Raw genomic sequence first — 17,610 nt, forward strand, 5'->3', positions numbered from 1 at the left:
GATGTCATGACAACCAGTCAGAAATAGGAGCTACCAAGCCAGCTGGCTGGGCATGGTGTCATCCCAGCTACCGAGGAAGTTCAGATCTGAGGTTTGAGGTTCAAAGCCAGCCTGAGCAAGTAGAGCCCAAGAGACTCTTATCTCCAATAAATGATTGAAAAAGCCAGAGGTGACACTGGGGCTTATATGGCAGAGTGTTTGACATGAGCAGAAAAGGCTCAGAGACACTATTTAGGCTCTGAGTTCAAACCCCAGGACCAGCGTGCTCACACACACACACACACACACACACACACACACACATATAATAATAATAATAATAATAATAATAATAATAATAATAATAATAAAGAAATAGGAGGTAATTGGAGAACAATAGACAAATACTACTGTCAAATACTCCTGGAAAAACATAGATTTCCTGAAGATGTTCACATCAGCTCTTGGCCCACGTCTACAGTCTCAGAAAGTTGTCTACAGGGTGTATTTTGTAGCTCTACTCATTACCTCTCCATGTTTTCATCCTTATCTAAGCAAATAGCCCAGTTCTGCTTCTGAGCGATCTCATTATTAGGAGTTTAGAGAATTAGAATCAACATAAATAAAATAACCCCAAATCATAACCTCTGTTCAGTGCAGTATACCATTCCCCTCCAAAAATGGTCTGATTTTCTTGATGCCTTACCTTTATTTTAGTTTAGTTTATTTGCCAGTCCTGGGGCTTTCTCAAGGCTCGAACTCTACCACTTGATCCCTAGCACCACTTCCAGCTTTTTCTGTGCATGTGGTACTGAAGAATCGAACCCAGGGCTTCAGGCATGCTAGGCAAGCACTCTACCATTAAGCCATATTCCTAGCCCGACAATTCTATTTGAATCATGTCTCCCCTTCTGTAGCACTGTGTGTGTGTGTGTGTGTGTGTGTGTGTGTGTGTGTGTCTGTCTGTCTGTCTGTCTGTCTGGCCCTACACAGAGTTCATTTTCTACATAGCATCCAGTGAATATCATTGTTGTATTTGTTCACTGTATTTTTCACCTTTTCTGTGCCACACCTACAATGTGCCATAAACCTACAAGTAAACACACTGAAATACCCTTTGTACTTTTACACCCGTGTGCATGTCTGGGGCCACTTGTCTGTGTCAGGTAGTGTGTATTGTTATCATGAGTCACACACACACACACTCACACATACGACTGTCAAAGCTCATTTCAAAAGCCAGTGGTTGTATTAAACATTTTTTGTGGGTTTTTTTTGGTTGATTGTAGGGCAGGCTTGAACTCTGGGCCTGGACACTGTCCCTGAACTGTTCAGCTCGAAGCTAGCACTCTACCACCTGAGCCACAGCACCACTTTTGTTTTTTGTTTTTTGTTTTAGTGGTTCACTGGAGATCAGAGTGTCATGGATTTTCATGCCTGGGCTGGCTTTGAACCTGGATCCTCAGATCTCAGACTCCTGAGTAGCTAGAAGAAAGATGGGTGTCCAGCTTGCACAAAACTTTTTTCAGAGACAATGTGAAATATTGGCAATATTTCTTCATGAGATAGCTCTAATGAGAGATGAGAGGTTGATAGACCAGGTTTTTCCCTGGGATTCTGGAAAGGTCTGGGGATCTGTCATGTTTGTGTGTTTCACTGGGCAGAACTTGGATGAGACACCTTGACTTTATTTTCTATACATTCATCTCAAAGATGCAGCTTTGTTATAGAAGCTGGGAAGCAGAAGGAAGCCCTCCTCTCGAGTGACTGCCTTGGATTTAAGATTGCACACAAGCTGGGCACTATATTTCACAATTGTCCTCCTAGCTACTCAGGAGTCTGAGATCTGAGGATCCAGGTTCAAAGCCAACCCAAGCAGGAAAGTGCATGAGACTCTTATTTTCAGTGAACTACCAGAAAACCAGAAGTGGAGCTGTAGCTCGAAGTGGTAGAGTGCTAGCCTTGAGCAGAAGAGCTCAGGGACAGACCCACACCCTGAGTTCAAGCCCCACAACCGACACCCTCCTGCCCCCCACAAAAGAATGCACACATTAGTGGCTAGTTGTATAAGCCTGGATAAATAGGTTACATATTATATTATAATATATATGCATAATATATATTATATATGTATATTATATGTGTGGGAGAGAGTTCAGCACAGCCAAATTCCCATTTCAACAATAGATGGAAAGAAACCAGCTATGCTCTTTGTGTTGGGAAATCAGCTTCCCTCAGCCCCTGTTTTCCCACTGGTTGACTGTTAGAAAGACCTTTCTTTCTCATGGCAACCCTTCCCAACCTTTTCCCATGGTCAGAGAGCCCATATGAGCTTGGGTGGTTTGGGGTCCGGGTCAGAGGGCACCTGCTAAGCTCTAGATAAGAGAATGTCAGGATGTGGTAGAGATTAAACACACTGCAGCATGATGAGTGCATGATGAGCTCTTGCTCGCCTGGTTTTGCTCTGAGCTGCCACTGTACTTCTTGAACCTCCACTTCCAATGTTTTGCTAGTTAATTGGAAATAAAAATTTCCAAGGCCTTTTTTTTTTTTTTGGCCCCAGAGTGGATTTGAACTACATGCCCTCCATTGTATTTTATTTCATCTTTTGCTATGACTCCACTACTATATTTTAGATCATAAATGAAATATCTGGTAATGGTAGACATTCACATAAATACTAGCAGGTGTGACACGTAGTCAGAATCTGAATTCTAAATAGGATGAAAGTTTAGGACACGTTGTAAAGTAAGCATCCAAGGATGAATTTCTCCATTTTTTTTCCCTTTTGACCATTCAAAAAATATTTTTGATCACATGTATCAAATCAAAATGTCTTTCCTCCTTTGCGCTTTCCTTCATGCCATTACAAGTTTTAAAAGATTATGTCCTGGTCTGGGAAGGTGGCTTTGTGGATGAGTGCTGGCCTAGCATGCATGAAGCCCTGGGTTCAATTCCTCAGTACCATATACCCAGAAAAAGCCAGAAGTAGGGCTGTGACTCGAGAGGTATAGAACTAGCCTTGAGCAAAGAAGCTCAAGACCCTGGTTCAAGACCCAGGCCTGGCTAATTAATGCATGAATTAATTACTAGGTCTGACCACAAGGACAAGGAGATTTATTAAGACAAAGAACAGGACCAATATAAAAAATACCTTGGATTTCCCATTATCTCATTTTCTTAAGCAGCATTAACACTGTTGAAGAACAAATAAGCTTGTCAGTTGGAAAGTTGAAACTCGTACCTGGCAGCTGATAACTGATTATAAATGACCCACAGCATGATGGCACCTCCTCTACATTCGAGAGTGTGACATGTTTCTTGTGGTTTTTGTGCTGGTCCCGGGGCTTGAATTCCGGGCCTGAGCACTTTCTCTGACATTCTTTTTCTAGTGCTCTACCACTTGAGTTGCAGTTCCACTTCGGGTTTTCTGGTGGTTTCTTGGTGATCAGAGTCTCATGGACTTTCCTACCTGAGATGGCTTTGAACCACGATCCTCAGAATTTCAGTTTGTGAGCCCCCAGCATGTACTGTGACATTCTTTCCATTAGAACTTTTAAAATCCCCAAGTATAAAGGAATTCGGTTTCATCCATTAGCTCTCATCTTTTTTTTCTTTCTTTCCTTTCTTTCTTTCTTTCCTTTCTTTCTTTCTTTCCTTTCTTTCTTTCTTTCTTTCTTTCTTTCTTTCTTTCTTTCTTTCTTTCTTTCTTTCTTTCTTTCTTTCTTTCTTTCTGTCTTTCTTTCTGTCTTTCTTTCTGGATCATGGGGCTTGAACTCTGGGCCTGGGCACTGTCCCTGAGCTATATCAGCTCAAGGTTACCACCCTACCCTTGAGCCAAGCCTCACTTCTGGTTTTCTAGAGGTTAGTTGGAGATAAGAGTCTCAAGATCTTTAGTGCCCAGGCTGGCTTTGAACCTTTGATCCTCAGATCTCAGCCTCCTGAGTAGCTAGGATTACAGGCGTGAGCCACCGCGCCCAGTTCCGCTCTCATCTTTTCAAATCCAAGGTCACCTTCTTTCTCCTCGTCTGAGAGCTGGTAAATGGACGCAGGGTGGAAGCTTCAGTCTTTGTAGATTCTTGTCCCATGCTTTTGCTCTTCGCGTTAATTTAGTTGATGAGTTGTCTCAGCTAGATCAAGCAGTAAAAGAACACGGTCGAATCGGAAAGCTTATATTGGTAACATCAAGGTCTGCTCACAAAAGCATTTCTGATTATGAGATTGTTTTTTTAAAGAATGTATTGACATTGATTTTTACATCGTGTTTTAAATGACAAGTTTAACATACAAGTGTTCAAGGCGGGAATCTCTATTTACAATCACTGGGACTGAGTATTTAGAACTTAATCACAATTAGGCTAAGGGTTTGTATGTCATAGAAACATATTAATTTATGAAATAAAACATTAGATGAGGAGATTTTCATGCGACATTTCTTTGAAAACACCCAGCTTGTCCTCAAACTCCTCTGGCCTAGTGAATTTGCCATGACAATTAAGTTCCCAAGTTTTGCTGTTCTCCCTACGTCTAAATACTGACCAGCATTTTATGTGTGTGTTGTGTGAATGGCAGGTGTGGGTTTGCCCAACTCACCCCACCCTTTCCCCCCTCCCCTCCCCTCCTCCTCCCTTCCTCTCCCCCTCCCTTCCTCTCCCCCCTCTCTTCCTCTCCCCCCAACTTCCCTCTTTCCCTTCCCTCCCCACCCCTCCCCCTTTTCTCTTCCCCACCCTTCCCTCTCCTCCTCTCCCCACATCTGTCTCTCTCCCCCCTCTCTCTTTCTCTCTTTCCCTTCCTCTTAGCTCTCACCCCATGCTTCTGTTTCTTAGTCTTTGTCTCATGTTGCCTTCTCTCTCTGACTCTCTTCCCATGTGTCTGTCTCTGTCTCTTGCTGTCCCTTTCCTTTTCTTTTTTCCTTCCTTCCTTCCTTCCTTCCTTCCTTCCTTCCTTCCTTCCTTCCTTCCTTCCTTCCTTCCTTCCTTCCTTCCTGTCTGTCAGTTTCTCTCTCTGTTCTCTCCCCACCCTGTATTAAGTAGCAGCTGTGAGGCAGGATGAGAGGGCTGGAGCATGTGTCATGTAAATTCTCTGCAGGTTCATATTTGAATATTTGAAGGTTTGAATGGCTTCCACTTTCTTCCTGCTCAGTGCTCGGGGCCTGGCTTCTGCCTCACAATCTTCTCTCCATGTAAGTAAGACTCACAGCAGAACTTGCTTTTCCTTAATCCCTGCCTGCATTTTCTCTTGGCTGCAACACACAGCCAAGACTGTTTTCTCTGCAGTGATATCTTTTCATCTCCTCTGTCCAGTTCTCCCAATCCAGGGCCGTGGGTTTGGCTCATGAGTGGGTCCAGGATTCTGACTTGAAGCAGGGGGAGAGGAAGTACACAGGTGAGGAATTAGAGCTGGGTGAATTCTCATCTTTTACTTCCACAAGCTCAGACACCCCAAGAATTGCATCTTTGATTCTCACTAATTAAAAATCCTATATGTAGAAAAAAAAATCTTTATTCTGCTTACTCGTGCAAAAGAGGGAAAATATTATCTTTAGCTCAAATTTAGGCTAAGCTAAAATCCAGATAAGTGGTAGAAAATTAGCTTGTTTTCTCATTCCTTATAATATGTATTAAGCTGAATGACTGGAAGTTATATAATTAGATAATATTCAATAGCATTCAATTTCTTGTTTTGTGATGCTCTCACAAAATGATGAAGAAATGTACAGCTGGCCTGGGAATGTGGCTTAGTGGTAGAGTATTTGCCCAGCATGCATGAAGCCCTGGGTTTGAGTCCTCAGTACGTCACACACAGAAAAAGCTGGAAGTGGTGCTGTGGCTCAAGTAGTGGAATACTAGCCTAGAGCAAAAGAAGCTCAGGGACCAGCCCTGAGTTCAAATCCAAGAACCGGCACAAAAACAAAGCAGAGAATTTTTTTTTGAACCCACATTTTTTGTTGAAAGAAGTTTTTTTTTGGACCACGGTGGCTATTTATAAGATTGGAAGCGAGCTATATGCTTTCTGAAATTATTGTTTTGGTTTTAAATCGTATATAATTAGGATTTTCTCATACGAGTTTACAAAATAATTGTGTTGCCTTTTCCTCTATTTTGGAAACCAATGCAATCAAGCATGAAATAGTAACTATATTTTCTTTCCTAGTTCTTAAATTTAAATATGAATATCCCTGGCCTGTTAGGTAGGACATGGTATCTTTTGTGACAGACTTAATTCTTAGTTATAGTACCAGAGTAAATATGATTGCATGATACCACACAACAACTTTTATATGTAGGAAATGAAAAATGGGTCTGATTTTTATTAAGAAATAGATAAGGTAGAATATCCAAAGACACTGAAGGCTCTTTGATTTTTCTCCATTTGTCTTCCAAACACACATGTGTATGAGCATAGGTGGATAAAAATATAATGAAATAAATAATATACTACAATAACACGTATAATGCTATATAACTGATTATATAACATGAAATATAAGATATGTAATACATAATAATACATATTAATTATTGTTATAAACATATATAACATGTTGAATATTATATATAAAAGTAAACAGAATAATAAAAAGGATAATTACTGGTTTATTTAAATAACATGTAGGTCATTTAAATAATGACCTACAGAAAGTAAGGTACAATTTCTCCCCAGAATTTAAGGGGAGGGTTGGGTGTGGGGCTTGAACTCTCAGGGTCCTGGGCTCTGTCCTTAAGCTCTTCTTCTCAAGGCGATCACTCTATCACTTTGAGCCACAGCTCCACTTCTGCTTTTCTCCTAATTCATTGAAGACTTTCCTGCCTAGGCTGGCTTCGAACTGTGATCCTTAGATTTCAGCTTCCTAAGCAGCTAGGATTACAGGTGTGGACCACCGGCTGAGCAAAAGTAATGCTAGTATTATGGTACTCTGTGGGTTAGGTTGTGAGAATGTATTTTCCCTGTGAAACGTTGCATATGAATGATAAAAGTATCTCTTTGTGTATTTGTTCCTCTTGAATCTCTTGGGGGCTAGGAGAAATTTCAAGAGCTTAAACTGTGGTTGCACAAGGATTTGATCACAGATATCAAACCCAAAGACTCTTCATGCCAAGAGCATTTGAAGCGATGAGTGTACTAGCTCCCTGGATTTGATTATGCCACATTACATACATATACCAAAATGCTTGATATATTCCATTACTGTTGTTGTTGTTGTTGTTATTTTGCCAATCCTGGGCCTTGAACTCGGGACCTGAGCACTGTCCTTGGGCTTTCTCAAGGCTAGAACTCTACCACTTGAGCCACAGCACCACTTCCAGCTTTTTTCTATGTATGTGGTACTGAGGAATCAAACCCGGGTCTTCGTGCATGCTAGGCAAGCGCTCTACCACTAGGCCACACTCCCTGCTCTATCTGCCATTATTATTTGTCCATTTTAAATTTTTATTTAAAAGCTAGACACTGGTGATCATGCCTGTAATCTTGTTAGGCAGGAAGCTGACATCTGGAGATGGTGATTGGAAAGCAGCCTGAGTAGGAAAGTCCAGGAAACTCTTATTTACACTGAACCACCAAATAAGCCAGAAATAGTGACTTGCCTCAAATGGCAGAGCATCATTCTTGAGCAAAAAAATAAAAGCTTAGGGACGGCACGCAGGCCCTGAGTTCAAATCACAGTACCTGTATAAAAAAGAAAAAGATAACAAGTAACAATATGATAACACAGAGATTGAGCAAGTCAGAGTAAAGCTGTCAAGTCTTGTTTTTCAGGTTCGTGAAGGCTTTTAAGCAGTGAAAGTAAACACTTTTAAAAGTTTATCTTGGAAGCATTCACGAGTCTAAGACAATAGTTGGGAAGTCTTCTTCCAGGGTTTGACTTAGCCTAGAGTTATTGTTAAGTAATGGAGTGAATGCATATTCAATTATTCTGTGCTTGTAAAGCAGAAACGCCATTCTCCTCCCACCACCCCTTCCTGGTACGCATGGAAATTGCTTTACTCATTTGCCTTAATTTCCTATCCTAGGTAAATCTTTCGCGAATATTCACTGCAACCCAAGCATATGTGGGACTCAAGTCTGTAATCTGAGCACCGCAGGAGAGACTGAGATCCGAGGATTTTAGTTTGAAATCAGAAAGACTTTTATCTCCAATGAACCACCAAAAAGCAGGAAGTACAAGCGTATCTCAAGTGGTAAAGCTAAGGGAAAGCATCCAGGTCCTAAGTTCAAGCCATGGCATTGCCACTAAATAAGCACACAGATATATAGAATTCACTGCAGAAGGCTTTGGAAAGAATTAGATAATATATAAAATGAGCTTTTGTAAATTTTAATGTCTTATACAGATACAGGCTGTTGATTATTATTGTATGAGTTATATGTATTTATATATTACATTTGTTATATATAACTATATAGAAAACTGTGTGTGTGTGTATGTGCATGCATGTGTATATGCATATCAGTAATGAGACTTGAACTCAGGGCCTGGGCACTGTCCCTGTGTTTTTTTTTGTTGCTCAAGGCTAGTGCTCTACCACTTGAACCACAGCTCCACTTCTGGCTTTTTGCTGATTAACTGGTGATGAGAGTCTCATTGACTTTCTTGTCCAAACCTTCAAACCTTGATCTTCGGATCTCAGCAGCTGACATTACCACTGTTTTTGTTGAAAGATATGTACCAACAATGTCCTAAAGTTAGGAATTCTTGATTTATTTCAAGATTAAAATAACTCTTTAAAAGTCTTGTCCTAGAGACCAAAAGCATGGCCTACTGGCAGAGTGCTTGCTTAGCATGCACATAGCCCTGGGTTCGATTCCTCGGTATCACATACACAGAAAAAGCCGGAAGTTGTGCTGTGGCTCAAGTGGTAAAGCGCTAGCTTTGAGAAAGCTCAAGGACAGTGCCTAGGCCCTGAGTTCAAATCCCAGGACTGGCAGAAAAACAAGAAAAAAAAACAATTTTCTCTGGCCAGCTAGGACCATGGTTTTGGAAAGTTTCTTTTCAAATGCCAGGTCTTAAGTACTAAATTAGATGGAATCCTTCAGCTATGTGAGATATGGATTAAGGATTTTCTTTTTTTGTTCCATATATTTTTATTGTAATGAATAGAAGGGTTACATTATATTCACCAGATGGAAGGTGCATTACTTCACATACATTGATACCCTTTCTCATGTCTTGGTCCCCATTTCCCTCCCCCCACCCCCACCTCTCATCTTGTTTTCCCCCTTCCCTATCCAATTTCAAATAACCAACTATGCATATATTCAATATATCAGATAACAAGGTGAAATACTGTAACAATATGAGATAACCAAGGGACAGCAAAAGAGATGAGAGATAACATAGTACATTAAGGACAACAATATGGCTTTTGGTTCTATATCCTGGAGGTCATTTCATTTAGCGTCATTCTATATGGCCTTATGTATCTAGGTTTTGCTCTATTATAAATCTCTGCTAGTAGAGCCCAAGGTTTCTACTGATTATGACGAATGAGGGAAACCATTGAGCCTAAGTTCCTTTGAGTCTGGCTTACTTCACTTAATATGATTCTTTCTAAGTCTTTCCATTTCCTAACAAATGGGGCGATGTCATTCTTTCTGACAGCAGCATAGAATTCCATTGTGTACAAATACCACAACTTGTTGATCCACTCATCAACTGAGGGACATCTAGGTTGGTTCCATATCTTTCCTATGGTGAATAGTGCTGCAATGAACATTGTTGTGCTAGTGGATTTAGTATGTCCTTGTTTCTGGATGGTTGGGTAAATGCCAAGTAGTGGAATTGCTGGCTCATAGGGGAGTTCTATGTTTAGCCTTTTGAGGAACTGCCACACTGCTTTCCATAGTGGTTGAACGAGTTTGCACTCCCACCAACAGTGTAGTAGTGATCCCTCCTGGCCACATCCCCTCCAGCATCTGTTATTATTCGTTTTCCTGATCCTGGCCATTCTAACTGGAGTGAGGTGGAATCTTAGAGTTGTTTTGATTTGCATTTCTTTTATGACCAGAGATATTGAGCATTTCTTCATGTGTCTATAGGCCATTCTTATTTCTTCTTCAGAGAAGACTCTCTTTAAGTGGATTAAGGATTTTCTTAATGTATTATTTGTGTAGCTAGAAACCTGAGAAACATTTTTATAACCATGTCAAATGTTGACATATTCCTATCAATAGAAATGTAGTTTCATGTTAATATAGAATAGTCAATTTCAACAAACCAAAACTTCCATCCATGAAATAAACTCTCCCTGTCCTTTAAGTTGAGAATGTGTTGTGCCTGGGGATTTATCAGCTTTTCTTTACATATCCAACTTGTAAATATCCTTAAAATCTGAATATTTTTGCATAAGTGAAATTTTGATGACGCATTTATAAATATTCTCTTTACAATTGCATTCCTTTCACCTCTCCAAAAGAACTGGAGATTATGAAATCATTTAAAAAATATATGAAAATAGGTGCATTTGGACATAGAAAATGGTAAACTGTTGATGTTATTGTTATTTTTTCGGTTTTGTCCCTTCAGGAGGATGGTATTGAACTCTTGCCTTCTGACAGCTCTCCATCCATCAGGTTCGTGGTATGTGTTGTGTGTGTGAACATCTTTTCTGCATGTTCAGTTTTGTGTTTTTTTTTTCCTTCAAGTGGATTCTTGGCCACTAATACTTCAAATTATTTCTTGTGTGTTCCTGGCAGAAACTGTCTCTCACTCCCAGGTACCAGACACCCTGAGGCCACAGGAAGCGTGGTGATTTCCAGTGGTGAGTGGATTGACAAGAGGCAAGAACATAGATTATGATGACTATAAATCCCATATCCTGTGGCTTTGCAAATGGGAGTAGCTGCAACTCCTCCCTCTCTCTCTCTCTCTCTCTCTCTCTCTCTCTCTCTCTCTCTCTCTCTCTCTCTCTCTCTCTCTCACACACACACACACACACACACACACACACACTTTCTCTCTCTAGTGCAAACTTTACATGCATGGCTTCGTCCTGTTTGCAGATTCCAGAGAAGACCTTTTGCTCATGGCATCCGGTGACCTTAACTGCAAATCAGCCTGTGAGAAAGAGGAGGGAAGCAAATCAATTTCCACCATGATGGGTGAGTCTAAAGAGGCTGAGTGCAGTTCCAGACACTAAGCCAGCTTAAGCTGCAGAAGCAACTGCCTGTAGTACCGCAGTAGCATTTAATATTCCTCTCTATGAAATAATTCTTACCAAAAACTTTTAGCCAGGCATTATATCCTATTTCATTCTTAATTAACATAATTATTGCAAGTATTAATATTATAAAATTGTTTATAATACCCTACAAATATTCTATATTTATGTAAAGGTAGTATATGAAATATGTATAAATAATAAAGTAAATAATAATTTTATAATTAATGACTTACGTATATTTACTATAAAAATATTATATTCATAAATGCTTAGTTAGAATGTATGCTATATATTATATAAATATATTATATCGTATAAAATATCCTTTATAGAAGATTATTTACATGATAAAATACGAATGCATGTTAATTATTATAATCATTGGTTATAATCAATAATTGCTAATATGACTATAATCATTGCTATTATAATTATTACATTAATTAATGTTAATCATGAACTATATTGGTTACTATTATAATCATCATATTAATTAACACAACTATAGTCATTCCTATTATAATTACTATATTAATTAATGGATTGATATAGTAATATAATAGTACTGTACAATGTTCATCTATCGTATGCTAATTAATTGCTGTATGTTAATGTGGTATAACTATTAATACATGTTAGTGGGATGTAAATATGCATGCATTATCATCATGTTATATTTATTCTTGTGGTAGTATAGTCAGCATTGTCATATTCATTGTATTCTGTTACTTAGGATAGAACGGTGAAATTGCGTATCTTGTAAGAAAGAAAGAAAACATGGAAGGAAGGGAAAGAGAAGGCAGATGGAGAAAAGGGAAAGGGGAGGTTGGGAGGAGGGAGAGAGAAGTGGAATGGAGGAAGAGGGGGTGAGAGAGAGCAAGCACACACCAGCAACTCATCACCAGTGCCCGCCGTGGCCTATGTTAAAATGCACGTCTCCTTAGTCTAAAGACATTAGACTGTGATTCTACCTAGTGGTCGAGTGCTTGCCAAGCATGCACAAAGCCCTGGGTTCGATTCCTTGGTACCACGTACACAGAAAAGGCCAGAAGTAATGCTGTGGCTCAAGTGATAGAACTCTAACCTTGAGGAAAGCTCAAGGACAGTGCTCAGGTCGTGAGTTCAAGTCCCAGGACTGGCAAAAAAAAGAAATGACAGAATTGTCATCTGTTGGTTGCTTGTTTCTGTCGGGAGACCTAGGTGGAGGTGCCTCCGGGTTCTGAGTTCAAGGGCAAGCACACTTGTTCCTGGGGTGGAATTGTCTTCCAACCTAATCCTAGGTCATTGTCTCCACTGCGCCCTTTTGCTTTCTGCCCCTTTTGCTTCCTCCTGCCCCCCCTAGTTTATTTTGTTCCTTTTTCTGGCAGGCACCAGTCCATCAGATGAGAACCCAGCAGGCCAGGAGACAGAAGCAAAGACCAAAGCTGGCGCACTGCTGGTGAGGAAAATGGCGGCCAGCAAGCCACACAATCTACCACAGAAATGTTCTTTAAAATAGAAATTGTCTTTCATTTTCATTTTTTCCATTCATTGAAGGAAGTTTAATACTATCATAAGATGACTACATGACTAAAATATTCCCTTTAGTTTTTTTTCTGGTATACAGTATAACCCTGTGGTTATTATAGCCCATAAATAGATAGATAGATATTTTCTGGTAGACAGTATAACCCTGTATGTATATATTGTAGCCCTTGTATGTATCTATATATACAATATCTAATTAATGCATAATTAATTAATATATAATTAATTGATATATAGTGTATATGTATCATATTTATATTTATATAAATATCTTTAGATATAATATTTAGATATACTACGTATATATTATAGTATATCGTGTATATATACATGATAGTATATGCTATATCTATTATAGTATACTATAGTATATATTCTATACTATATATTCTATAGTATATAGTGTGTACACTATATAGTTATAGTATATATACTGTATATAGCATATCTACTATACAGTATATACAGTACTATATATATTATATATACTATATAACATATAGTATATATGTGTACTATATAGTATAGATACTACATATACTCTATAGTATATATAGTATATCTACATAATGTAGATATACTATATATTTGTATAAATAGTATATGTATATACTGTAGATATACTATATATCATATATATAATATGCTATATATTGTAGTATATAATATATAGTGTATATAATATATAGTGTATATATAGTATATATATAATATGTGCTATGTAGTATATACTATATAGTATATGTATACACCATACATGTGTGTATATATGCACATATATATACATATATATATATATATATAACACTAGCCAGATGGCGGCTTACACCTGCCATTCCAGCAACTCAGAACACTGAGCTGTGAGGAGTGCAATTCAAAATGAGCCCCAATCAGGAAAGTCTATGAGATTCTTAATCTCCAAGTAATCATCCAAAAAGCCAGAGATGGAGCGATGGCTGGCAGTAGAATTAAGTAACCTTGAAGAGGGAGGAAAAAAAAAAACAACTCAGGTACAGTACCCAGGCCCTGAGTTCAAGCCCCAGGACTGGCAAACATCAACATTAAAGATTTATTGTACTATAGATGATTAACAACCTTAAATTAGATTCATATGTCTGAGTGCCCTGTAATTCTAGTGACATGGGAGACTGAGAATGGGAGGTTGAAGGTTCGAGTCCAGCCTGTCCTATCAGCAAGTGGGAGATAGAGAGGCTGGAGATTACAGGGCCATTGGAACAGAAAAAAAAAAATCTCCAAGTTTGTCTCCATGAAGACAAACTACAAATAGGCAGAGGGTGGCCTAGACACTTGTCTCGGTGAGAATGGAGAGGACAGGAAGTTTGAGGAATGTCTCGTAATGAAGGATTTCAACTCTGGATAGAAATACATGTCTCGTGATTTTAGGACACCCAAGAGAACCCCCCAACAGTGGAAGAGCATGGCAAAGAAGGTGCCGTAGGAGGTAAGGACTGTCTTTTTTCGACCCCATGTGAACACTTGAATTGCCCTGCCAGGCCTGAGTTTCCCTCTGTAACACGTTCTGAAAAAACCCACATTGCTGTGGCATTGACTGATCCTGAATCCCTTGGAATGAAAAGCTGGCTTCTATTGTGAACTAAAAAGGAAGTCAACGTGATGGTACCTGCTAGGCGTTCTTCTGGTACATCTGAAGAATATTCCATGTATAAGTAAATATGCCAACAGATGCGGAACAAGAGCAGCTACTCTGCCCTCCTTGGCCTTCCTCAGGATGGAATGGTGGATAGACTTTACGTTTGGGAATCACACAAGATCTAGGCTGGATCAATTTCTGACAAACTGGGCTCTTACAAAGTTATTTCTAGCCAGACACCAGTGGCTCACGCCTGTAATCCTACTTACTCAGGAAGCTGAGATCTGAGGATCAAAGGTTCAAAGCCAGCCAGGGCAAGAAAGTCCAGGAGACTCTGATCTTCAATGAACCAACAGAAAACCAGAAGTGGAGCTGTGATTCAAGTGGTAGAGCGCCAGCCTGGAGGGAAAGAAGCTCAGGGACAGCGCCCAGGCCCTGAGTTCAAATGCCAGGACTGGCAAAGATAAAGTAACTTTATTTATTTATTTATTTATTTATTCAATTATTTGTGCTGGTTCTGGGGCTTGAACCTGGGTACTGTCTCTCAGATCTTTTTTTTTTTTTGCTCTAGGCAGACACTCTGCCATGTGAGACACACCCCCACTTCTGGCATTGGAGATAAGAGTCTCACAGGTGGCCTTTGAACCTCCATCCACAAATCTCAGCCTTCTGGGTAGGCAAGGATTATAGGTGTGAGCCACCAGTGCCTGCCATGTCAGTGATTTTTAAAGTTATGATCCTAATAATTTAGCATATCCTTACCACAGACTTTAAACAAGCGCATTACATCCCACACACAATTTTTTTCCCACTCTACCACTTGAGCCACAGCACCATTTCTAGCTTTTTCTATGCATGTGGTACTGAGGAATTGAACCCAGGGCTTCGTGCATGCTAGGCAAGCACTCTACCACTAGGCCAAACTCCTGGCCTCTCACATACCTTATAATGAAATGTATTTGATTAGGAAAGCCAGAATCCAAACGTTCATGGTGAAAACTTACTTACGGCAGTTTTTGTCAGTCATGGGGCTTGAACTCAGGGCCTCGGCTCTGTCCCTTCGCTTTTTCACTCAAAGCTAGTGCTCTACCACTTGAGCCACAGTTCCATTTCTGGCTTTTTCAGGGGATTTTATTGAGGATAAGAATGTGATCGACTTTCCTGCCCAGGCTGGCTTTGAACCTCAGATCCTCAGATCTCAGCCTGCTGAGTAGCTAGGATTACAGATGTGAGCCACCAGGTCCAAGCCAGGAAAAGCTTTTAACCTTGTTGTCGTTTATTGTTTTCACAGACACCAGCGTTTCCTCTGCTCCCACAACCACGGCGAAATCGGTTAACTTCAGGCCAAGTGACAAGTAAGCCCTTCTTCCTGCTGTCACTTAGCAGGCTTTGATGTTTCTGTGGATGTAGATGCAAATAAGATCTTTGTTTTCTCCTGCAGCGCTTCCACGAACGAGAAGGAAGTGGAGGTATGTTGCTAGGCAATCCTTTCCTTTCTTTTAAAATAGATGATTACTGTTTGGTAGAACTGGGATTTGAACCCTGGACCTTATACTTACTTACTAGGCATGTGCTCTTGGTCCCCCTTCCTTTCTGCCTGTCCCCCCACTGGTTATTTGGCAATAAGGCCTTATTTCCAGTCCAGGACCTTGCCTGGATTGCGATCCTCCTATTTCCTGTTGTAGCTAAGAAAATGGGCATGTGCCACCACACCTAAGTTCTTTGTTGAGATGGAGTCTCTTGAACTTTTCCTCGCAGGTTGGTGTGGAACTGGAATCCTTTACAGCTCAGCTGCAGGCTTCTGATTTTCTTTTTCTTTCTTTCTTAAAAGGTGTTTTGAGCCTGGTATTCCTGTTGTGCTCCCGTGTGTGTGTGTGTGTGTGTGTGTGTGTGTGTGTGTGTGTGTGTGTGTGTGTGTGCATGGGTTTGGCTTGGCAATGGTAAATTTAGGTAAAGCCTTCACCTGCCTGCCTACCTTAGTTTGGTGTGAAGATTAATCAAATACTGCATCTAATGCATGCTGCATTTATTAGGCAGAATTTCTCCGATTATCCCTGGGATTTAAGTGTGACTGGTTTACCTTGGAGAAAAGAATGAAGTTGGAAGAGCGATCGAGGGACCTGGCAGAAGAAAATCTCAAGAAGGAAATCACACACTGTTTAAAGCTGGTAGAGGTGAGAATCAGTGGGTTCAGGGGTGACACAATTGCTCATGAGCTTCTTAACATTTTCATGGTTGCTCAGGAAGATTCTGGAAATACTTAAGGCTCTGCCTCACCCGCATGTGAGTTGACAGAAAGCAAAATAGCAAGATCAGATGAAATGTTTTTATGAATAAAATACCTTTTACATGCCGTTCCTTTAGTCCTTGTGCCTGTTTTCATGATAGTACCATGCTGTTTGAATTATCATAGGTTTGAAATGTGTTTTAAAACCAGGAAATGCGTCTTCTAAATTAGTGTGTTTGTGCTAGTACTGTCACTTAAACTTTGAGTTTCACAACCACTCTTGGTACTCCAGCCACTTGACTCTCACTTCTACTTGGGGTTTTTGCTGATTAATCAGAAATAAGAGTCTCATGGGCTTTCCTGCCCACTCAAGTTTTGAACCGTGATCCTCAGATCTGTCTCTGTGGAGCTGGGATAACAGGTGTGAGCTGTGGGTGCCTGGAGCTAAATTGTTGTGACTCCTTGGAGTCCCTGCATGTTAAAAAAAAATGATATCCTTTATTACTGATCTTCTTGTTTTCATGGTTCACTGTGAAAACTGCAATGAGACTTGAGCAGAGGGTGACACGATGACATTGTGTTGGTCCACGGGTTTTTCGCTTTTCATGCAGTCTCTGATACCACTGTGTGAGGATGACAACCAGGCTCAAGAAATCATCCAGAAGCTGGGAAAGAGTATCACATTTCTCAGCCAGTGTTCTACCCGAGCAGCCAGTAGAGCCGAGATGTTGGGAGCCATTAACCAGGTAACTTGTCATTTATCCCGTAATAGTGACATTGTGGGTCACCTTTCTATGACATGTATTTAATGTAGGAAAAGTGGAATGTACAAACAATGGAACTTAAAAATATCTCCCTTGGGCCTGGAGCATGGCCTAGTGGTAAAGTGCTTGCCTAGTATGCACAAAGCTCTGGGTTCGAGTCTTTGGTACCACATACACTGAAAAAGCCAAAAATGGTGCTGTGGCTCAAGTGGTAAAGCACTAGCCTTGGGAAAGCCCAAGGACAGTGCTCTGGCCTTGAGTTCAAGCCCCAGGACTGGCAAAAAAAAATCTTCCTACTTCCTTCAAATCCCAGTCTCTCTTCCTAGCAGTCAAGCGGTT

At 40.2% G+C, this 17,610-nt stretch overlaps 1 protein-coding gene across 1 annotated transcript in view; it reads left to right on the top strand.

Annotated features, from left to right (window-relative positions):
* The window catches only part of Irag2 (inositol 1,4,5-triphosphate receptor associated 2), a 39,186-nt gene that overhangs the window by 11,948 nt on the left and 9,628 nt on the right, over positions 1-17,610 (top strand). The window contains exons 2-10 of the mRNA XM_090324474.1: positions 10,505-10,551; positions 10,675-10,739; positions 10,981-11,079; positions 12,509-12,579; positions 14,073-14,130; positions 15,572-15,635; positions 15,722-15,749; positions 16,314-16,454; positions 17,119-17,253. Coding sequence (XP_090180600.1) covers positions 10,505-10,551; positions 10,675-10,739; positions 10,981-11,079; positions 12,509-12,579; positions 14,073-14,130; positions 15,572-15,635; positions 15,722-15,749; positions 16,314-16,454; positions 17,119-17,253 — 708 coding nt within the window. The remainder of the gene's footprint in view (positions 1-10,504; positions 10,552-10,674; positions 10,740-10,980; positions 11,080-12,508; positions 12,580-14,072; positions 14,131-15,571; positions 15,636-15,721; positions 15,750-16,313; positions 16,455-17,118; positions 17,254-17,610) is intronic.

The sequence above is a fragment of the Megascapheus bottae genome, chromosome 35, assembly GCF_031878675.1.
Source record: "Megascapheus bottae isolate mThoBot1 chromosome 35, mThoBot2.hap1, whole genome shotgun sequence".
Lineage (NCBI taxonomy): Eukaryota > Metazoa > Chordata > Mammalia > Rodentia > Geomyidae > Megascapheus > Megascapheus bottae.